The sequence below is a fragment of the Biomphalaria glabrata genome, chromosome 6 (genome assembly GCF_947242115.1).
Source record: "Biomphalaria glabrata chromosome 6, xgBioGlab47.1, whole genome shotgun sequence".
NCBI classification, from domain to species: domain Eukaryota; kingdom Metazoa; phylum Mollusca; class Gastropoda; family Planorbidae; genus Biomphalaria; species Biomphalaria glabrata.
Genome location: NC_074716.1, coordinates 50,626,616 through 50,651,443, shown reverse-complemented (window position 1 = coordinate 50,651,443; position 24,828 = coordinate 50,626,616). Strand labels below are relative to the sequence as shown.

Genomic DNA, 24,828 nt, shown 5'->3' with positions numbered 1-24,828 from the left:
ATGGGGTAGATGTTTTATGCGACAGCAGACACTATTGAGTCATATCAGGAAAATTTTAGCAAGTAATTGTCGCAAATTTGTGATGTAGAATAATGACATAAATAGCAACATTTTAGTTCAAATTAGTAAAATGCTAACTTTAATTGTAATTTAAAAAAAAAATTTAGAGTGAAAAATCCATATACACAAATAAATATAGACTGAAACGAAAATTTGTGACTTGCAATTTTGTGTACTTTATTATACAGCATTTATAAGCAGTATAAAAGTTAAGTATTCATATCTATTTCAACCATAACCTATATAAGTATTACATTATTTTCACTAGTGTTTTTTTTAAATCTCTAAGACTGAAGATCATGCAATTTTTCATAATTCGGAAATCCGAATACAATAGATATACATGTTTTCAAGTTACATGAAGTTACTTCCTTCAGCCAGTCTATATTTATTTATGTCTATGGAAAAATCTAATTATACAAGTTTTTCAATCAATGGCGAAACAAACAAAAAATCTTTTAAAATATGGGCAACAACATGGAGATAATTGTGACATTTTATAATTATTAGGTTATAAATGATATGATATGGTAATTTTTTGTTTGTTTCGCCATTGTTATTGAGAAAAAAAGTCTAAAGCTTCCTTCATTCTGCAGTGCTATATATGGCACAGAAATGATCCTATATCCTTGAAGCACATAGCTTATGAACACTTATTTTATCTTCTACACCGAATACACCAAAAAAATCTATTAGTAGTTTCTTTAGCAGGTCTGAAAAATGATATATTATACATGTACATATAAGCAGTGATTTGTTGTTATGAAATAGGTGCCGGTACTCAGTGATGGATTGTCTAACTTTTAACTACTAATAAATTAATAATAAACGTTAAAATACAAAAAAAAAAAAAAAAGTAATAAATTTTTTCCCTATGTTGTAAAATGTGCAGGTACGCCGTGCGTCACAAAAAAAAAAAAAAAAAAAACCTTCATATAAGTAGAAATATTCAGATTTTCTTAAGTTGTTCAATTTAAGTAAGTTAACCGGCCTGCGAAATCTTCTGAGTTGTCAGCGACTGTCTTGGAATGCATGCACTGGGCAATGACATACATGACACTGACATTTTCAAAGCGATGTATTTTGTGTCTGTGCCTTCGAGATCTACATCCAGTGAGTTGAAAAACATTGGATTTAATGCTGTTGTTTTTTTTTGTTTTCATCTTTTAGTAAGAAAAAAAAAGGCGGGGGGTGGGGGTGGTGTCAACTAAATCAGTGTAATCTTAGCGGCGCCTTATTATTATTATTTTTTCTTGTGCAGCTAAATACTATAAAATAATAACATAACATTTAGGACTATGACTATGCTATTAGAGAGGTACGCCTCGGGCGTAACGTAACTATCTTCTTTTTTTCCCCCCACTTTTTAAATATATATATATTTTTTAAAGAACGCCTGTGACTTATAAGATAACTTATTTTAAAAAAATTAAATGTTTTATTATTATTTTGGCTAGATCCTACATCAAAATATTCAGTTTCCCCCCAAAAATGGGCCATTATTTTAACATCGACTAGTTTGTACTTCAACCTTTATCAACTCTTTGTATCAGCCGGAAATTATACAAGTTGAACTCCCGGCATGCAGTTTCTCATCTAACTTCACGTGTCGGGCTTGACCCAAAAAAAAGGAGGTATTATAGATTAATCGCTAATAGTAGCGTCCACGTCGAAAGAAATGAGCCAAATAATATTCCAACTTCAACTTAAGTGTTGCATTTAAAAAAAAAAATACATTCTTTCAATGACACAATTGAGCCAGCTTTCTTATCGAAAATAGGTCATTTCCTTTAAACAGCTACACGCATACAGTATGCACGGTTGTTTTACTGTTTGAAGCGCCACACACTCGCAGCGTGTCAGAGTTGAGTAAATACTAAACACTCGCAAAGCAAAAACCTCATCACTCAACATAGTCAGCGAATCCTGTTTCTGTTTTTAATTAGTATTCCTATCAACTTTCACCATTTCTAAAACTATTTCAATTACAATAATAAAACGCTACTATAACACCCATTTAAATTGGCACAACCAACATAGACATATATAAACATTAAATTATTTTCTTCTTCCCTGTTCTTAGTTGTATGATGTAGTGTTCCATCTCAGATGAACCGCACATTGTTTCCATATCTGGCATCTCTCCATAGAGTTTTTCTTCTATAGGAGGGCTTCTGGGCCAGTTCCTTGTTTTGGCCTCTCGATAGAGTATGCAGCTTTGAAGGACATGGTCGGGCATTCTCTGGTGATGCCCCATAAGGGGTCAAGTTTCGCAGGTCCCATTTTTTTGTACAGCTTCCGGAATATATCGAAGTGAATATCTCTAAGCCTTGCGCATATTGCTTTTATAACAATCTAGGCGTATGCTGTGAGTCAGTCACTTTCAGTTAACTTTTATCGCTTATGCTACACAGATGTGTAGATTTCTTTTTTTTTTAAAAAAGGGTTTGATGATTCAGATAATAGAGGAGAGAGCTTTGTTGTTTCTGTACTGAGAGAGTTTTTACTGATTTTTTTAGTCTTTCTATCGAGTTCTCTTGGTGACTAAAATCGATTCAGGCCTTAGTACTTTTTTTTTTCTGGGTTAATGACCTACTAAATTGTGTTGCGGCATATTCGACCGACTTTTTCTACTTCAATCCTCTCTCGCTCTCTCTCTCTCTCTCTCTCTTTCTCTATCTCCCTCTCTCTCAGCTTTACATTTTAGAGATATATCTTCATTATGTTAATGAACCAATCTACCACGCTAGTGTTACCAGAATTCCGTCCGAATTCTGTATTGAAGAATGCACAAAACAATTTTTTTTTAATGTTTAGCTTTAAAAAAAAAAGGGAATAAAAAAAAAACCCAAAACAACCCAGAATGTCTAGCACTGACTGTACCAGCACACGGCAAGCTCACGACGCTGGCGATCGATGAGTCCTAGAATAGTGCTCAGCCCTAAGTGATTCGCCCCCCAACCCCTGTGGGCTCTGTCTGCAGATAACCACGCCTATTCTGTCCATCCTTCGATTCGTCCCTTCCATCTCTTTTGAGTCTCGTCTGTCCAGTCCATCCGTCTTTCCTGGAATAATTGCGTCGTCTGCTATGCCATGTCGTCTGCTATGCCATGTCGTCTGCTATGCCATGTCGTCTGCAATGTCCCGCTCTTTTGATTTTGTTTGCACGTTGTTGTATTTCACGATTTCTTTATTTCTTTTTTTTGTTTACCTAAACAAACTCCCAGCCTTGCTTACTACCACCCTCTAAGAGCATTTAAGTATATTATAGTTAGCATACGCTTCTCTTTTTTGTAAGGGGAGCTAACCCCAAATACTGAGAGAGGGTACTGCAATACGCAATTTATCCCTTCAGGAATCTAACTGCTCAAGACATTGAATATCGATCTCTACCAGTCGTAAATTAGGTCACATAAAAATTAGAATTTGAGTTTCTTCCGTTCCCGTTTTCCTTCCTTTTTTTAAAAAAATTTATAGTGGGCTTCTAGTATATGCTAAATAAATAAATACAAAAAAAACTAATGCATAAATTATGCAAAATAAAAAAAAACTATGTACACCTTTTTTTTTTTCTTCAGTAAGAATTACGATTCAGCCGATTCAAACAATTCGAAAAAATCTATCATTATTTTAATACTTTGTTTCGTTGATAACTCCCGAGTTCATATTTATATCAGAATTTTTATTCTCATTGCTTGAAAGCGAAATCGAAAGTAGATTTTAACGTTGGCTAGTGTTTACCTAATGCTGTGGGCTCATCGGTACAGACTAAATCCTAGGATCGCAGTGTACTATGGATGTTTGTGCTCATTAGAGAACCAATGTGTCGTGGCGTCTTGCTCTTCTCTGTATTATGCAAAGGAGAAAAAAAAGACTTGAGAGATCTTCTGTGAAGGAAGTTTATTAAGATGTTGCCGGGACACGGTATGTTCGACCCTTCCACATTTCTAGCAATACCCAAAACACAAACGCCGAGATAAGCTACTTGTTTCGTTGCCATAGTAACGCGGTTGACTACTGCCGAGGACTAAAGGCCTACACACTGATTACCTTTGTGCGCATCTAATGATCTGTTTCTAGTGAACAGTCCGGTTCTGTTGGCAGTTTTGTGATTGAAATAATGGAACATAAAAAGGAACAAATTGTTTATTCTTACAAGTTAGGCGATACGTCTTCTGTGCTTTCCCAGGGTGCTTTGCAAAGCATAAACACCGTATTTTTTTTATTCGCTGCTGGCTAATTGATTGTTGTTTTTTTAATTGCACACTTCGTCACAAAATAATTTCCAGAATTATTTTTTTTGTCATAGTGTATAGGGGGTAGGAGCTGCTCCATAGTTTCTTCGCTCTTCTTCGGTTCTTTTAGTAAACATAACGAGTTTAACGATTTTGAATAAAAAGCTACCCTTTTAATATTTGTTAGACAATAGCCTAATAATTCTGCATTTTGAAATAAAATTATTAGCTCGGCCTCTGATTTAGGTTGTACATAGAGTTACTATATCATCATCAGCAGCAGCATCATCAGGTCCGGCCTTAGGCCACTGCAACCAATGCTATCGTAGTGGGCCCCGCGCTTTCATAGGCCCCACGCTAATTCTAAGTGTAGATTATTAAATTAAACCATTATAAATTATGAATAATAACAGGGCCTTCAGGAAATCTCCTGTAAAGGCAAAATTTCTTCTGAAATTATTAAAATCTACTGAAAAATAGACAAGATTGTCATTTTGGGGTGCCAATAAATAAAAATGGCATTGCGAGCTTTCATTTAATAAAAATTTATTGCAAAGACGAAAGTATTTTCTAATTTTAAAAAAATCTTAATTTTGAAATTATGCTTATCACTACCCAGACTAGGCCCCCACGCAATCTGTTTTCGCATAGGACCCCGCAGTTGCGGCCCTGATCACCATAGATACATAGATTAACACTAATTTGAAATGTGTGTGTATTTATCATGTCTGGTTTGAAGAAAATCAAAATGACAACATAAAATAAGCAGTCCATGGCGAGCTGTCAATTTGACGATTTTTTGTTTGGTTTTGTTTTTTTTTAATCTTTTGTCCTTTATTCTCGTTCGCTTCTAGAGTTTTGCATTATATCGCGTTATGAAATGGCGCTATTGCACGCAATAATAGTGAGCTGTTAACATTTAAACTCTAAAAAAGATTCCAATATTTAAAACCTTTTTTTTTCTTCTTTCTGGAAATATTTTATTTGACCCTTATTTTACTGGTCATAATTGGAATATGAAAAACACAAAACAAATATTTCTTTATATACCGTATACGTCTAGTAATCGAAATGATTTGATTCGTTGAATTAAGAACATTGTATTTTCTGTTCAAACCATTTTGATGGCGTCATTCAAACTATTGGTTGATTGTAATCTCTACGCCTGAAATTGTTTGTAAATTGCATTCTATTTGAACTTTTCTCGCTATTTTACTCCCCCCCCCCCTTTTTTTTTGTCCTTTTTAGATGCTCCCAGCCCTCCCTTTGTTTTCTTTTCCTTTAGATGTCCGATCCTAGGTCACTGACCGTTCAAATCACTTCCGGTGGCCGGTTGACAATGGCGATGTTAAAGATGAATGGGGTAAGGCTCATGTTGATGGCACCGAGACAGTTGGCATCTGCTAGCTTCTAAGTTTACGTCTGCCTTAGAATTCGTTATAAACTTATCGTTACGTAGGTTGTCATACAAGAGACGGGGGGCTACTTTTGTTGCTTTGGGATGACATCACAAAATCCCAGTCACGTGTCTCTCGCACGTGTCTTTAGCTTTTTTTTTTTTAAATTAACCATTAAGGGGGGTAAAAGAAATGAAACAATGTTAATATTCTGTTACTAAAGAAACGAAACAATGATAGTACTACTGGAAGAAACAATATGAGTGTTACTGAAAAAGTTTCACTCGCGCACACAAAGAAATAGCTTCAGAAAAGGCTTTAGTGAAAGAAAAGGAGAAGACGGATCTCTGGGTCAAGCATCCATCTTGTCTGTACAGAAAATGGGAATCCGGGCGGTTGGAAATTTAGATCAAGGCGAGTTTAATAAGTCTTTATATTGTTTCATCCCTTCGCTAAGGGCCGTGTCGCGTGGCAGGTGTTGTACTATAAGGATCTCTTTGCAGGAATATCAGGAAGAGAGGGTGGGGGGAGCCCGGAAAAATGTCCCCAACCCCCCCCCCCCCCCCAGGTCTTTAATTTCCACCCCTCCTTCACGTCGACCTCTCATAATTGTAACCCCTCCCTCCTTTATTATTATTTTTTTTTCCCCTTGCTGGACTTAGGGCATTATTACTGAAATGGTAGTCGACTGCGGGTCCATGTTTCTAGCTCAGAACTTTGAGAACCTTGTGTCTAGCGTTGGTGAGTGGACAGGAGCGCGCTTGTGGTTGTGCTCATTGTGTCTATAGTTCGCTATAGGATATCTGTGTCTTGTCTATATCGAATTTTGCAATTAATTTCATTAGCTGCATGTGACGTTAACTTTTTAGCGGGATGTGACCTAATTTCGATAATTCGTATTCTGAAATAGAAAACGAGGTTTTTGTGTTTGCGTTTTTATTTTATTTTTATTAATTATAGAAGTATATTTTTAAAACAATATAAATATACTTTGATTTAATTAGTGCGTTTTTTTTTTAAAAGATGGATTCATAAATATATAAATTAATTCTTGAAATATATTAATACGTTTGTAAGATTATAATCTCGTGCAAGTGTTATTACATAAAAAGTTTCGTCATTGCTTGGGCTCTTTGTTTTTTAAATGAATACGAATTTATGCGCCGTTGAATTTTTATGCATTTCTGGTTGATACATTATAACTAGACTATTTTATTAAACATTACATATACAACTTTTTTTTTTCTCTCTTTCTCTCCCTCACGGTTAGCATAGAGCTTAGTGAGAAATCGTTGCCACTGAAATGTAGTTATAATCTTGTGTTCATTTAGGAAAATGAAACAATCTCATATGTGTTCGACCGGCCGGGAGAATTTGTATTTATTCTATATTAAAATTATCGCGATGCTATAGCTGGTTTGCTTCGCTGTAATGTTTACGCCAAGATATTCTCTATTTGAATCACAATTATTACTATTATTATTATTATTATTATTATTATTATTATTTTGATTATTATTTTGCATGGTGATCAAATTTTGATTCGTACTTGAAAAAAAAAAAGTCCCGACTTTTCGTTCTGTCTTTTGGTCCATAAATTAGTTCAGTTGATGGCCTTGACCTTTTCACTGGTTTCTACTGTGTTTCGATAGTAGTTCGGGGTTTCTTCGTAGCCTTGATGTACTTGAACTGTGTGAATGTTTGCACAATTATTTTAATACAATGCATTTCAATTTACTCCATTTAATAGTATGAGTTATAAAGCGCATGGAACTGAATATTTTTTAAACATTATTCATAGGCCCTACCACCATAATCATAAAGACAAATTTCATTTGATAAATTTTTTCATTATACAGATTTTTATCATAGAGAATGTGCTCTACCATAATCATAATATCAAATTTATTTGATATATATATATATATATATATTAGTATACAGGTACATAACCATATGGCGTACTGTGGTAACATTAGCATTATTTAAAGACTTATAAGAATACGTTTTCATCTCACCCTGTTATCTCACTGATTAATACTAATAAGGCTTGTCTTCAAGTCCGAAGATTATGAGGAATACACTGATTAAATAGTATCATTATATTATCATTCCATTACCTCAATTCATATTGTATAAATACTATAAAATCAAATAATATTTTGCTTATAACGATGTTTTTAAACTCTAGAATGTTCCCGTTTTTTGTATTTGTGAAAACAAACTTTTTACAGTAACTGAGGGACACATTTAAAACCAAATTTAAAATCAAAATATTATTCGCACTGTTATTTTTCATGGCTACCTCTACAGTATTAACTGCATTTCCTTTTCCGCAACTAATGGCCCAGCCCAGTGTAACTCCAAAACACATTTATGTATATGTCATAAAATACAAACAAATTTGTAAGGAAAGATTTGCATCCGTTTTGTCGGCAGATGTCCTATTATCGACTAAAAGAACCATATTTCGAGCTCTGCATCTCCAAATAATACGGGTTAGACCCATTACCGAGAGATAGCAAGGTTTTATACATATTCTTTAAAAAAATAGCAGACATTAGGTCCTAGCGGGGATGTAGCTCGGGATAGAAAGGCCTGGTATCAACCCCCTCCCCCCCTCGTAATTCCTTCCCTCCTTTTGCAGGATCTCCAGACTTTTATTGATTACCAGCTCCTACTTTTTTTTCTACCCTGCGCCTTTCCATTGGGTGCCCGGCTAGAAGAATCGATTGTGGCTTTAACCTAGGTTTATGTTAAGAAGGTACTGAACATAGATTAAGTTAAAAACCACGGCATTTAAAACCCTGGCAATTGTGTTGCAATCTGTAAGCTTCACACCATATCCATAGTCTAATCATGATGAAAATCGCTAATGCATTTGAACTCGTGCTCTGCAAAATTTGTATACTGCATAACTTTTAAATGTTGAAGTGAATCCTTGACCCAGGGAACAACTTGACATTAATTTGTCCTAATTAAACCTCCAGTATTAATGAGTCAGCGCCCCCCTCCCGCAAGGACCCCTATGCATATATTTTTATCAATAAAATACTACACATAATAAATAAAAAGACTTATAATTTGTTTATATCCTTGCGTTTGACCGAGAAAAAAATATATTATCGAAAATAGGTTACTAGCCGACAATAAACATTTGTACGTTATTTTCTTACACATAATGAGTAAAATAAGGTCTTTTTTTGGGGTTGGAGGGGGGAGGGGGCGATATTTTAATATTTTCATGCGTTTTCATGCTGCTTCTTTAAGATATACACACAAACTATTGTTTACAAAAATGTATATTGAAATGAAATGTTTTGTTTCATCTCTGTTAGTCATACAATCTGTTTGCCCTGTTTTTATTCCTCTTATTATTGAGTTTAAAGAAGAGAGTATTACACTGGCCTATATATATATATACGTATTTGGATTATTGTAAAGGACCGTTCTATGTCAGTTTTATTTAGGTGCATACTGCTTTTAAAAAATGGTGATTTATGAAAGAAAACCGCAAAGAAGTGTGGAGGGAGAAGCTAAGGGTTTACAACTTCTCTTTAAGTGACCATTCGTAACTAATCCTATTCATCGAGATCTGTTATCTCTTTAAAACATCAAATGATCGAATTTGTACAAATCTGAATTGGAAAATGGGAACTTGCATTTAAAGGGGCTTTCTTTTTAAGAAAAGCTTAAATAAAGCCTACTTAAATGTAGATTTCTTGTTCTGTTGATATTTTTAAGCGGCTTTCAGAGTAGGCTATTACGGGATTAGGGAGACGTTTTTGTTTTTAAGCGTTTAAAATGTTATTAATGCTAGGCTATATCTGTCTCTCTTCTTCATCAAAGACAATATCATAGATTCCTGCTTTAAATAATGGCCAATTTTTTTATGCTTTAAATAATGGCCGATTTTCTTAGGCTTTAAATAATGGCCAATTTTTTTATGCTTTAAATAATGGCCATTTTTTTTTTATGCTTTAAATAATGGCCATTTTTTATGCTTTAAATAAAGGCCATTTTTTAATGCTTTTAAATAATGGCCAATTTTTTATTATGCTTTAAATAATGGCCATTTTTTTATGCTTTAAATAATGGCCAATTTTTTTATGCTTTAAATAATGGCCAATTTTTTTATGCTTTAAATAATGGCCAATTTTTTTATGCTTTAAATAATGGCCAATTTTTTTAATGCTTTTAAATAATGGCCAATTTTTTTATGCTTTAAATAATGGCCAATTTTTATGCTTTAAATAATGGCCAATTTTTTTAATGCTTTTAAATAATGGCCAATTTTTTTTAATGAGTGTAAAGAACACGATTTAACCCATTTCAGTGTTAATATGGCTATTGGTCTATTTGGCCTCAATGAAGATATAGGTCTTTAATAGATTTACGTAGAGTAACTGATATGAAACTGGATCAATAGTCATTAACAAATAGGTTTACTAGGCTACTACTGGATGCCTGCCTGGCGTGTTGGATAGTAGGCCTATGCCCCCCCCCCCCCGGGGCCTGTCGTCACAGTGGTCCTCAAGTTAAAGCTCGGTTCAATTCCTGGTCCTCTTGGGCTAGTTCCAGGACGTAATCTTCAATTCTGAAGAAAAATGTGAAACTTGTTATTAAAAATCGTTTAAAAGGCCTACTAGCAGGGCCTACTGACATTTATGAAAAGCAAAGCGATGACTAGCTCTAGTTTATGGTTCCACTGTGAACGAAAACAATATGTAGGTGTAGTAACATTATTTTCTTATTTAATAGACTTTATAGACCTCTAAAAAAAAAAGTAGTAGGCCTACTCATCCTTCCCCTGCCACCATCATCACCATGGCCAATAGATCCTTGCATTTCTGATATAGACCTAGATTGGCTAGATATAAATAATAGATTTTTCTTGTCCTCAAGATTAACCACAAAATATTTGTATAACTAAAGAAATATCAGCATCAAGATATATCAATGGCGCATGTATTAGATCTACATAGAGTGACAATCTATTAATTTAAATCTTTAGTCTAGATCTACAGGAAAAGAATGTTTGATAGCACTTGTGAAGATGGCCTACTCGTCTATAGATATATAGCTCTAGATTCTAGATCTAGTCTAGATCTGGATTCTACATCTAGAATCTATAATAATCAACTTTTTAAACTCATATTTATTATAATTATTCAGCAGATGACTTGAACACTAATCTAGTCGGCCCTTTAGAAGATATTAAAAAATAGAATCTATATTAGATCAAGTTTTGATCCATTCTAGACTCTAGATATCTACATCTAAACCTCATCTAAATTAGATATCCACATTATGTTGATTAAGATCTAGATCTAGATCAGAATCTACATACATTTGCCAATGAGCAAGATCTAGATAGATCTATATCTGAAACTTAGTAGGCCCCCTTTTGATTCTAATGCATTTGATGCCTTGTTATTTCAATTCAATGCATATCTAGATGTAATATAATAATATAGATAATACCTATATCTGCCTTCTAGATTTATAATATAGATATCTAGATCTAATAGATAATCTTGAGATTCAATATCTACAATAGATTTAGACATTGTTTTATAACCTTTTAATCATGTTAATTATCTAAATGAGTAGATAAGAACATTTAATTAGAAACTGTTAATTAGTAATTAATAATGTTTTGTTTTTGTGTCTCATCTCCAGGTGGAGGTGGTGGAGGCTCCAACAGAAGGCAAGGTTTCTGTAAATGGTTCAATGTGGCCAAAGGCTGGGGCTTCATCACACCAGACGATGGTGGCATTGATGTCTTTGTTCACCAGGTGACTACCATTGCTCATGTTCAATAGCTTGTCTGCTTTAGTGGGTGATCTTGAGTTCAATTCTTGCAAGAATCTGGCTGCAATCTGGCATTTGAATCAGGGATTTTAAAACATTTGCATGTTTCACTTGAATTCAGGGTTCTAAAACATTTACAAGTTCTGCTAGATCATCTCATTTAGGTTTCAAATTTTTTATTGGGCCCTTGGGTGGTCATGTGGTACCTTTAAATGTTAAATAGGTTAATGTTACTTTAGTAGCCATATAGATTTATGTCAGAACATAATTCTTTTCTGTACATAGTTGAAAAGTCGAGCTGGGAATTTTTGCAGAAGTGACCAATGACCATTGGAAAAGATTTTATCTAACAAACTGGCAAGGTCCCCAATTCTGAAGGTTTCGCAATGAGAATGACCATTATATTTATTGTGTTATACGATATACATGGCACACAGTCTCCTGCTTGCATGGCAGAAGGCCGAGCTAACACTGGGGAGATACTGTACCAACCCACTGCAATGAGATGTGGGAAGTTGAGCAATGTTCAAAACCAGTAGTGTTGCCAGGGAATGCAAACAGCATCATGTTTCAATGAAAAGAATAAAGCTCATCATTAGCTTATCACACCCTGAACACCTGCCCTAACGTCTGATTCAAACTCTACGATGATCTATTGAGACTATGACATGAAACAGCATTTTGTATATTTCTTGTAGTATACCTAATGTGCAATTACTGGCACATCATTGACTAGATCTAGTTGTAGCAATCAATAAGATTTGAAATTCATAAAAAAAGAATTTTCTTTTCAAAGCAATAAAAAAAAAAAAGTTCCCCTTTCAGACCTTCGGGTCTATAGGGCAGATGATGTTAAGGTCACCTGTTTCTTTGGCCTATGGTTACAGGGTGTCATGTGTCTATCTTAACGACCAACCACCTTTACTTTTCCCCAACTAATGTCAGGTACCCATTAGAGCTGGGTGGACTCAGAGGCGCCCAAAGATCCTGAAATTATAAATCCCAGTCTTCAGTCACCAGGATTCGAATACGGGACCCCCGGTTCAGAAGCCAAGTGCTTTTCCGCTCAGCCACCACACCTCCTTTCAAAGCAAAGATCATCCTGAAATTTAGCAAAACAATTTTTTTAAATTGGAGAAGGTTTCTGTGCTCCTTTTAGATGTTAATCAAACACAATTCAGCTCTTATGCCACTTGTCTTTGACAGTCATTGACTTGTAGCACCAAACTGCTGGTAGACAATTTAAACACTGTAGGAGTATTATATCTTAACTAATAAAACTTGAAAAAAACTTTCCTGCGAACAAAACTAAATATTACTTTTATTATAATATAGACTAAATCAAGTTGATATGAGATAAAATAAATGTATTAGACTTTAGTAATAATATTAGTAATAATATTTTTTAACAAAATCTAACACACTGCAATAACACATCTTTTGAATTTCATGGTATGGAGTCGTCTGTGCTAAGACAAATGATGACAATGCCACCTATCTTGCACCATTCACTACACATCTCTAACATCTTCCTACTGTCACCATAGAAACACACACATGCACTCCATAACAGCACTTAGCCACACATCTCATATTTATAAAATACATAATGTAAAATGCTATCCAACTAATAATAAAATGGCATCCTTTTTATCCAAGTTAAATCTATAAACTGATTTCATTTTTTCCAGACCACTATTTTCAAGAATGGATTTCGTAGTTTGGCTGAAGGTGAAAGAGTGGAGTTTGAAAGTAAACCGTCCAATCAGGGCATGGAGGCAACATTTGTATGTGGTATAGGAGGTCAAGAATGCAAGGGCAGTGAGAGGAGACCTATGTCTAGAAAGAAACCCAGAAAAATTAGGTAAGTTTATTTTTATATTTATATCAACAATTATATTCATATTTTTCTGTATAATCTCATCAAGAATATATAGATTTTATACGTTTCTTAATGGGTCTGTAAAAAAAATTATATTTTATTAGTTAGTCTGTTTTTTCTGGAGCTGTCTTCCTGATGATGGAGCATATGGCATTGTACTATAATATATAGTCTGGGCCTTTATATATGGTTGGCCCTCCTTTACTATGATATATATTGCCTTCTGAATCATATAGTTTTTTTTTAAATATAGAAATGTGATTACCCCAATGTTTAAAATTGACAACAGTAGTAGTTCCTTTATTTTATCTACTTTGTCTAAGAGTCAAAACTCACATCTTAATCTTCAATTAACTGTAAACCCTGTTAAATTCTTAACACCACTTGATCCATCTATATATTGTTGTTGTTTTCTCACACCCCCCTCCCTTTTTTTTTTCTTTGACGTGTAACAGAATAAGAATATGTACGAAGACCGTAAATTACCGGTACTGTAAATTTAAAAGAAAAGGCATCCAACTTTTTTTCTCCTTCATACTACTTGATATGAAGAGCAGTGCAGCAAGATAGATGCATATTCACAAAATATGTCTTGCAGAAGGATACACAGCCTATCATAACTATAGTAATAGCAGGCCCTATACAAATTATGGGGGGAGTGGTGGTCAGATGGTAGATTACTTGCCTTCCAAATAGAGATCTTGAGCTCAAATCCTGGTGATGCCTGGGATTTTGATTTTAAGATAAAAGGACATCCTCCATACAACTCTAAAATGTACCTTTCAGCTGTCACTACCATGGCATGACACACATTTGAGACTCATAAAGGGCCCTTGCAGACACAGAATAGACATAAAGCTTAAGTAGACCCTCAGTGGACAACAGCTTTGTCTGCATTAAATGTGGCATAATATGTAGGTCGCAACTCAGTTTGCATGGTCTTAGGAAATACTGCAGTCTTTCTTAATCTTCAGAATCAATGCCTTATTAGTGGTGGAAAGTTTAAAACAGTCATTGTGCTGGTCACATGATACCCTTAATAATTGTAGGCTGAAGAAACATGAACTTTACAGGCCTTTACATCATCAGCCCCATTTAAACAACTAAATTCAACAACTACACTTTACCTTCCTCATTATTGCATTCTTGATTTCAACAATTTGTGTTGACTTCAAGTTGTCACGGGGTTGCCCTGTGTCTTCTCTTGTGTTTTATATTGAGAGCTAAGATAGCGTTAGGGTTAGTGTCATGGTTTGCTAACCATGTTTATTTATGGCGGAAATACGCCCTCTAGGTCCATTACCAAAGAGTTAGGGTTAGAGTTAAGATTAGGGGTAAGATTATTGTTAGGTTTAGGATTTCAATTCTCAATTTTCAGCATTTTCTAACCATGTTTCTTTGTGTTCATCAGATGTTATAATTGTGGGGACTTCGCTAATCATATAGCAGCCAAATGCCCTCACGGTCCATTACCAAAGAGGTGCCATCAATGCAAATCTACCGAGCATTTGATAGCAGACTGTCCTCTTAAAGACACATCCTCGCCCCCAGCAGCATCTACCTCCCTCATGCAGCGTCGGTCCAGGAACGGTAACAACGGCAGCACTGAGAATGGCTTCAGTGGTTCAGACTTGGGCGCAAGCGGTTTGCATCATGTATGATTGAGCTAAACTCCAAAGAGCAATAACTCATGCAGTTTTTTTGTACACATACTCATTTGTATTACTTTTTTTTTTCCTACGAGAATTCTATCAGTGCAATTTGACCTCACCTAACAAGGGACAAACGGAAGAACTAAGTATCCAAATATTATTCCTTTTAAGGAACCAAACGTGACAATAAGAACATAACCTTCATTTTGGGAAAGTCAGATTGTCGTGTGTCGGTGTGATTGGGTGGAGCTTATTGGAACTGAATGAATCTTGTTAGAAATTTTTGAGAAGGAAACAGAAAAACTGGCGGTGTTTAGTTGTTGTTTTTTTTTCTAATGATTTTTTTTTTTATCATCTTAAATAACAAAATTCAAAAATGTTCTAAATCCTTTTGGATGATCTCACGCATTTTATTAATCGAAGTTGAAGTCTCAATGTAATAATAACAGTAATAATAATAACAACAATAATAGCTTTGAACTTTTCAACCAATGGGACTTTTTTCTTAGTCTTGTTTAGTGGTCTATGTACTGAAATGACTATAAAAAATATTTTTTATTTTATCAAATTTTTTTTTTTTACCCATCTGGATGTTGAGCCACAACCAGCTAAATAAGCCAAAGCAAAGATGAATTATTATTTTTTTTAAACGAGTGTGTTTTGTTTATGTCGGAAGTTAACATTGCTTGCAGTTCGATTATATCTTTTTTATATATTCATATTGGTCATAATTTCTTATGATCACAAATATATGTGGTTTAGTGTGTCTTAAAACTTGGCGAGTTTTATTTTTTGTTTTGCTTGGGTGTATGCTCATGTGACAAAGGAATAAGGTGAATTAAACAGCGCATGAATATTTATATATATTTTTTTTTTAAAAACCAAATAACAGCTGACCTCATTATATGTTCTTACCAGTTCTACCTCAACATCCCAACTGTGTTGACTCAGTACAGCATTAAGTCTGTAGACGGTGTGCATCCCACATTTTGTCTGGTAATTTATATGACTTATTGTTTCGTTTATTTGCGAAAATAGTAAGGAATATTGAACTCTTGTTTATATTTTTATATTGTTGTCGTTGTTACATTTTTCTATTTAACTCAAAAATTTTTATTTTTTTTTGTTATTAAATTGTGTATGTAAAAAGAAAGTGTAGTTTCGTTGCTTTTAAGTCATTAGTAATTTAGAGATATTTATGTGAACTAGAAGCACAATTTGTCACTCACTAGGATTTGATCTTGGAGTTGATGAGATCACAAGCTTGACCCAGTTGATCTTTTATGGGCCACTTGTACAAGTGCACTTGATCGTAGTACACATGACACATATATTGTAGTTGGATGAGTTTAAGTTTTAAAGCTATTACTACATCAACTTTAAAACAGCCTAAAATTTCTAAATTTTTGTTTTTATCATTTCTGTTAGACTTTTCCCCACCGTCCATTAGAAGACACCATTTTTTTTTTTTCAATGCCAATAAGATGAAGCTAATCATTTTCACTAAATGGTATTTTGGTCTTCAAATGCATAAAAAGTCTTTTCATAGCTATCCATTGCAGAGATTTCTATAAATAATAGAAGTAAGCGAAGTGGCCAGTTAGGCAAATGAAATTTTTATTAAAGATATAAATTTTTTTTATTTCAATTTATATTTCAATTTTTGTATAGTGTATCGCCATGCCCCAAAGGTCTAATATACAATGGGACTGGTGAATTGTTATCCTATCAGCCAATATCTACCTCATGTAGGGCATCTGCAGAAACAGCAAGCAATCTTTTCTTTCTTAGGGTCATAGTAAAAAAAATTGATTTCCTAGTAAGATGATGTAAATAAAAAAATTTCGAAATTCGAACATTAAGGACTAAAACACAAACACTTATTGCTACAATAGTGAACAACGCAAAGCATATTAGTGGTGTGTCAAAACTTATTAGGTTTGGCCCACACTAGGTTATTTTTTTTTTTACTAGCAGATTTATTTCTGCTTGAGTAATCTAAAAAAGAATTAGAATACTACACCCTTTTACTTTGAACCTTAGGTGCCCCAATGATACATGTAATACATTGCACCCTTTTACTTTGAACCTTAGGTGCCCCAATGATACATGTAATACATTGCACCCTTTTACTTTGAACCTTGGGTGCCCCAATGATACATGTAATACATTGCACCCTTTTCTTGGTCTCCTGATAGTGTAGAGCTATTTCCTTTGTAGCCCAAGAAACCAGACTGCAACTGTTATTTGTAGATGTCTAATGACTTTTCCTATGTAAGCTTTTTTTTTTTTGTGTTCATTAAACATTATAAACTACAATATATTTTATGTCTTTTTTTATATAACAAAAACAACAGAATCAAATTTTTAATATCTCATTTATAAGTATTTTCAATATCTTTAAATTGAATTTTGTTTTGTTTCCAAATACATTTTTACTCATTATTTAATTGCTTCTTTTAAAACAGTGATGCCCAAAACAATCATATCTGGGGGTCACCGCGCAGTTTAATTTGACTCCTTAAAACCCCTGCCCACCTGGCAAGCTAAAGAGGATTAGTATCATTGGACAGGACAATAATTTGTAGTCAAAGTGGCCTGTCACATACATGTGTGTGACATGTGAAAAAAAATGGGCACTACTGTTTTAAAAAGAAATTGTTTACCTTGTAATGAAACTTTGAAAAGCATTGTGTAAATAAGTCATTATGTTTTGGTCAATGTTGTTGGAAATTATACTTACAAAATGTTTAATCCACTGTAGCCGAAGACTGGAGATCTCAACTAGTCAGACTTGTGTTTATGTTTCATGTAGGATTTTTTTTTTTTAATTTGGTGTTTATTTCTTTATGAAGTAATTGTTTGTTGAATTGACGAAATAACCCAATACTGTCAAATACCTTTGATTGAGTTGATTATCTGCATTTATCAGTAGGTTAAGTGTGGGTCACAGACCCTTATGTAGTACAGTAATTTTCTACCATTTCATCTGTAAGCTCTACTTTGAAAGAAAATAGTTTAATTTTTAACTCTTTCTCTCCTAATTGATGATACCATCGTTGATTTGACCTCATTAAATTAAATTAATGTTTTATTTTTTAAACTTCATTTTGTGTTATACGTATAAAAAGAGCATGCATTTCCCTTTAATTCTATACCAAATAAAACATTTTCTGATAACAAACGACAAAGCTATTGAAGCTTAATCATAACAGGGTAGTGAAATAGTAATGAGCAAAATGAAGAATTCTGTTGAAACATGGAAAAATAATTGCGGAGAGAAAGAGTTAAACTGCATGGCGTATGTGAGTGCTGAAAATGGTTTTGATTCATTGGTCAAACTTCCTGCCCAATGATGGCATCCAGCATGTTAAGTTCAAATGTAAACTACCTCAGGTTTTATTTTTTTTTTATAAGAATACAAGGCACAATCAACTTGGGTTTTTTTATATTTTCTACTTTTGTGTGTATAGTTGCTTTCATCTGGGGCAAGTTTACATGACAAGTTTTTTGTAAGTCCTTGCTATTGTCACGTATTGATTGCTTATTAGCAGTTTGTATTTTTCTTTGTTTATGTTGTTTGTTTTTTTTTATACTTTACTGGCAGATGTTGCAAATCCTACAGAAGAAATTTCTAACAATATTTATAAATTAGAAAATATGGTTGAAAACATTTTTCCGTACTGTCTCACGTATGGCTTATGCAGTACACATGTCTTTAGTTATAGTTTGGGTTTATTCATTTCTGACATGCCTCTTAGTCGACGTTTATAATTTGAAAATTTAACATTCATATTGTTACATTTTTTAATAGCTTTTTTTATACATTTTTTTCAAAGTCAGTTTTTGAACATTGATTTTTTGCGTTTATAATTTCCATTAAAGGGTACAATGAGGACTACATCTATTAGTTAACCATAAACCAATCCATGCTATTAGAGAAGCACTCCACCTTTGATCCATTCTGAGATGTAGTTCTAAATATTGTTTTTTTCTACCTCTAGTAAAACAGGGTTACTGTATTGATTATGTTTGACAATACCATTAGAGATAACTGTTGATGTTTTATCTGTCAATATCAGTGTTTCCCAAACTTTGTCCAGCGGAACCCTAGTGTCGCGCGGGCCTGACTAGGGGTTCCACGAACTACTGGAATAATTAACTAGTAGGCCACCAAGCGAATTAATCTCTCTAACAAAATAAACAAAGTTTTCTGCTAAATAGCTCAGAATGTGCGAAGTGTTCCCTTTAGGAAAATGTTTGGGAAACACTGCTTTATATTCTGTTCAGTGGAGCATACAACTGTTTACCTATTGTTGATGTATGGAGCAACGTTGTATTCAACCTTGCTTGTGCAATATCAGTAGGAGGGAAAAACTGTTTGTTGTTGTATCAGTCGGTGTCAGCCTTGGATAACATTTTGAGACACATCGTGTTGACCAGAACAAAATCTCAGTCCAGTTGTTGACATTTTTTTTTTTTACAAACTTTACTTCAAGCTAGTTGATAAATATTTTTTTTATCTGTCATTGCTGGCATAGTTAATGCTAGTAGTGTGCCTATCACAATTCAAAGCTTTAAATAAAATTTCTGTTTAACACGATGATCAGGTATTTGCAATATATCCCAGATGAAGGTACCTGTCCCTCTTTGTTGAATTTAATTTATTTAATTTTTTTTTATGGCCAAATCAAATTAAGGAGACCCTTTAGCAGCGGCGTCACTAAAGGGGGGTGCGGGCCGCACCGAGTGACACCGACCCTCGTGACGCCACTACCCTTCAGCATTATAAATTGAGAGAAAGAATAAACTGAGGCAGCATTTTATAAATATAAATTTTTCTATATTGTCATGCGTTTGATTACATGTGTTAAGAGAAACAATAGACTTGAGAGGCAATATAGCTTTTTGTTGATTTTCTTTTTTTCCTGCAATACTATGTCTGTTGCAATATGAGTCCATGCATTGGAGATGAAATGACCAAAACAAAATGTTTAAACAGAGAAATGAAGATGTTGGTTTTCATTAAGTACAATATTTTTTGGAGGGCGATAGGACAGATAAAATAAACGAAAAGCAGTTTGTAAAGTTAAGATGTTAAAAAATATTGGTTCATTATAGTTTGATTAAAAGTGAAAACACTGGAACACTAACAGAGTCTGTGTCCTCTTTTTTTTTTTTCAGGCGATTTTTTTGTTTTCTGGAGTGTACAGATACAAAATCATGTTTTTTTAAAAAAGAATTACTTGAAAGTAGCTAATTTTGTCTGTGATAAATTAATTGAGTAATTTTGTGTGTGTGTGTTCGGAATAATACCCTACCGTACCACCAGTTTTAGAAAGGAATCTCAAAAAAAAAAAGCTCAATTTAGATATGAACTTTAAAAAAAAATGAATTAATATAGGAAACTCTAAAAATTCAATTGATGCAACAATAAGAATTAATTGTCATTTAAATTTATTTTTTTTCTATGGTATAATTACAGGATGAACATAAGGAAAAAATGCTTGCCAAAAGACTTGTTGAATCTCTTTGACATATTTTGAAGGTCATTTGTAGAATGCATGCTGGGATATGTTCAATACCTTTAGCTCTCTAGTTTTCCTTCATCTGTTTTATAGAGCATTAAGCGAGACATAAAAAAAACCCACATAAGTTAGTCATATCTCTGTAAATCCATACACATTTATTGTTACACATTGATTAGCACCACATGGGACTGACTAAGTGATGTTAAGTATCTAAACCAATTTTTAAAAAATGTCTTTTCATATTTTTCTTTCTGGCATTTTGTCCCATCTGCCTGTTTTGTATACTTTTGTGTTTGTTTGTGCTATCATACTTCATAAGGTATAATTTTGTATTATTACACATTTTTTTTTTATTTAAAAGATACCATTGGAAATGTTTGTTTAACTAGCTACCTCAGTATATACATTTTGTGTTGCATTATGTTTGGAAAGTGGAACAAGAAGTAGCTTGAAGCTGAACACTGTTGACAAATCTAATGGACCTGAACTCCTGTAGTCTAGAACTCCAAAAGCAGCCACCCTTTATCATAGTCATGGCAAACTTTTGTGGCCCAAGACATGGGCTTGTTTATAACAAATCTAAATGAACCATTGACCTGAACTCCAGTGGTCTAGAACTCCAAAAGCAGCTACCCTTTTTCATAGTCAAGGCAAACTTTTGTGGCCCAAGACATTGATCTGTTTATAACAAATCTAAATGGACCATGGACCAAGCAATCTAATGGACCTGAACTCCAGTAGTCTAGAACTCCAAAAGCAGCCATCGGTCAAGGCAAACTTTTGTGGCCCGAGACTTTGGTCTGTTTGTTTAGAATAAAAGGATGGTCTGCCTATGTCATGTGGTATGCGCTCTTGACTGTCGTCTATATGGCAGCGGGTTTGAACCCCCACCTGCCCCCAACCTCCACTGTCCTGCAGGAGAATTACAGCTAGGATGTAATAATCTTCAACTCTGAAGGAACATCCAAAACTTGTAGAAGACACAAAACAAGCAAAACTGCTTACAATGAAAAAATATTTTAACCACTACAGTTATTGTCTAAGCCAGCGGTTCTCAACCTTTTATGCTCGGCGACCCCTTTTTACAATCCCCCCCTCCCCCGCACACACACAGCAATTGAAGAATAGACAATAACAATCCATTTTTTCAATGGTCTTTGGCGACCCCTGGCAAATTGTCAATCGACCCCCCCCCCCCCCCCCAAGGGGGTTGCGACACACAGGTTGAGAACCCCTGGTCTAACCTGTTCATTAGTTAAGGAAAGTTAAGCCAGCTGTTTATTGTGCTGGTGTAACAATGCTTTAGTAAACCGATGGGCCACATAAGAGACCTAATTTTTTTCTCTCACTAAAATGTCTACATTGTTGTTAAGTGTCTCAAATTATTTTAGTGGGAAAAAAACGACAACTTGATTTTTCTAGGTTTTAAATTCTTGCATGATATAGTTCCACGGTGTGTCGCTCATTAAAACTTGTTTGGTCAACAGTCTGGAAGGTTTTGTATGTAGCTTTTTTTTGTACATTAACTAGAGAATTCTCATTTTTGTGTTTGTTTTTTTAATTTGTTTGTTTATGTGTTGTTTTTTTTTTACAAAGTTTTTTTTTTTTTAAATCACTCTACCTCTTTTGTTATGTAATAATGCAGGGATATTGTACCTTTTTTGAATTTTTTTCGTTTTATATCACCAATGTTGATAGTATTTTTTTTTTTGTGTGTATGTTGCATTGAAAAAAATAAAAATAAAACAACACAAAAGCAAGTTCAGTATTACCACACCACTTGAGCAGTGAGGTATTTGTATTCAAACTAACAGACTAGAAGAGTTTCACTTAGAACTGTCTGCATGGGGAAACTTTCAAATGCTGGTGCAGTGCAAGCATATTTATATATATATATTTTTTTTTTTGAAATAAAATCAGAAGTAAATCAAGTTTGTTTTTTCAACTGCTTAGTACTAGAACTAATTGAATTCAAACATGCACATGGCATTTTGTAATGCTTGGAAAAAGGTTGTGGGGCATTGATTTGAAAAGGGATGGGGGAGGTAGTAAGTTCGGTGCTTGGATCTAAAACATTGTGTGGGTACGGTATATTAATTAGTATACAGACTAGTGTTTACTTATCTTATCTTCTTATCTTATATAATACAGACGTTACTTCAAAAAAGATGATTACGTCATGCATTCAGTCATGCATATTAACCAATGACTTAAACTCTGCCAAGTCACTGGTTTACCTGGCTAGCTCAGGCAACCCATTCCATGCTCTAATAGCACTAGGGAAGAAGGAGCACCTGTACAAATTTGTCCTAGCATATGGGACGAGGAATGTGCCTTATGTTAAGGATAATTTATCTTGAACATCAGGCCGACATCTGTCAGTGACATCAGAGTGGTCTGTCTTCAGCATCGTGTGAGATTTCAAGCTCTAACGTTGTGTTACCCCTAATATCTATCTATCTTTATATATATTTCTCTTCTTCCCTAATCAGGTCAGACGAGAAGTAAAGGGAAGATCACTCTCTTATTTCTGCAGATAGTCACCCCACGAAAAAACAAGTGTGTGTTTGGGGGGGGGGGGGGGGACAAGTGGTATTCACACATCGCTCCGGATGGCAGCGCGCTGGACTGTCAAACCCTGCCCGCTCCCATCCCCCTTCGTCCTGCGGGAGGTTTGGACTAAGAAGTACCGGTAATTTATCTTTAACTCTAAAGGAACATCCGAAACATGTAAAACATTTTACAAACACTAAATAGCAGCGGCGGACTTAACCATTGTGAAAAAGAAGTCTTGGAAAGAGAACAAGTAATCTGCTATGTATATTCACCCGTCACTAAACAGCAGGGCCGGACTTAACCATTGTGGGGCCCTATGCGAAACAGATTTCGCGGGGCCAAATTTGGGTAGGAAAGCAGATAATATGTGAAATTTAAGAGCTTGTATTAGAAAATAAATTCGTCTATGCATTTTATTCATTCAGACTACGTACAGAATTACTTTACGAGCCTCCGTGTAGCAAAGTCATACAGTATATCATAATAATTCTGTTTCCTACATAGATCACGCTCAATAGCAAGAATTGCCAAATGTTTCAATCTTATCTTTGAGAAATTTTGACCTCATGTAATTCTTCATTAGTTTGAGGCGCGAGAAGCTTCTTTCACCAGATTACACAATTACGGCTAATGCATAATGCCGTTTTTATTTATCGCGCGTAGGATTGGCGTTTTCCATTTTGAATGACCCACGGTTAACGAAGATGCCATGTGGCTTATCACAACGACCACCCGCCCTTTACTTTTCCCCAACTAATGACAGGTACCCATTATAGCTGTGAGGACTCAGAGGCACCCGAAAATCCCGAAATTAAAAATCCCAGGAATCGAACCGGGGACCCCGGTTCGGAAGCTAAGCGCATTACTGCTCAGCCACCGCGCCTCACTATTATTCTTACTGGTAAGTACTATTATTATTGGGTGAAGGGGACGCTAACAAATAAAACCTGTATCAGAAATATTACAAAGCGTTCCGGGCCAGAGCTAGATCTATATCTCCACCACTAGATCTATATCTCCACCACTAGATCTAATCACTAACTAGGTTGATAATGGAGGCTTGCCAGAGGTGACTAAATCTACTGGTAGCTACCAACCAAACATTCCGATGGCCTGGCGTTAATGGCGTACTATTTTTAAACTTCAGCGTTAGAGAATGAGCGCCAGCACAACCAGAACTCAAAATGAAAATTGTCTAAATAAGGGGGGATGACTTCGACATACACAGTCTTTGCATGTGATCTTTGGAGGTCAAGGCCACACATTTTATTTATTTTTTTGTCCTGACCATATGTAATTTTTACAAAGTTAATATCAACTCACTCTGTTAGTCTTAATATTTCTACCAATTGTTTTTGTTTAGCGCCAAGATATGTGCATTACTTCCTCCATACGTTATGATCCTGTCACTGGTCTGGACCGTAACCTCCATGTCGAAGGTGCCGTTTGGACCAGTTCGGAAAATTGGGGGAGGGGGAAGAAAGAAGAGATATCTTATCTTTTATCTTATCTTATATCTTATATAGAAGTTACTTCAAAAAAGAAGATGATTACGTCCTACGCGTCATGCATATTAACCAATGACCTAAATTCTTTAGTATATGTGTGGATTTTTTACCGTAATTGATTTTTCAAAGCATTTTAAAAAAAAAAAAGGAAGGGGGGGGGGGGGCTATGACGACCTGAATTCGAACTCATGGC

At 34.7% G+C, this 24,828-nt stretch overlaps 1 protein-coding gene across 2 annotated transcripts in view; it reads left to right on the top strand.

Annotated features, from left to right (window-relative positions):
- The window catches only part of LOC129926953 (protein lin-28 homolog), an 82,825-nt gene extending 60,327 nt beyond the window's left edge, over positions 1 to 22,498 (top strand). For both annotated transcript variants that reach the window (XM_056033746.1, XM_056033747.1), the window contains exons 2-4: positions 11,375 to 11,490; positions 13,198 to 13,370; positions 14,800 to 22,498. In XM_056033746.1, the coding sequence (XP_055889721.1) occupies positions 11,375 to 11,490; positions 13,198 to 13,370; positions 14,800 to 15,049 (539 nt within the window). In that variant the 3' untranslated portion in view covers positions 15,050 to 22,498. The remainder of the gene's footprint in view (positions 1 to 11,374; positions 11,491 to 13,197; positions 13,371 to 14,799) is intronic.
- Positions 22,499 to 24,828: the final 2,330 nt, after the last annotated feature.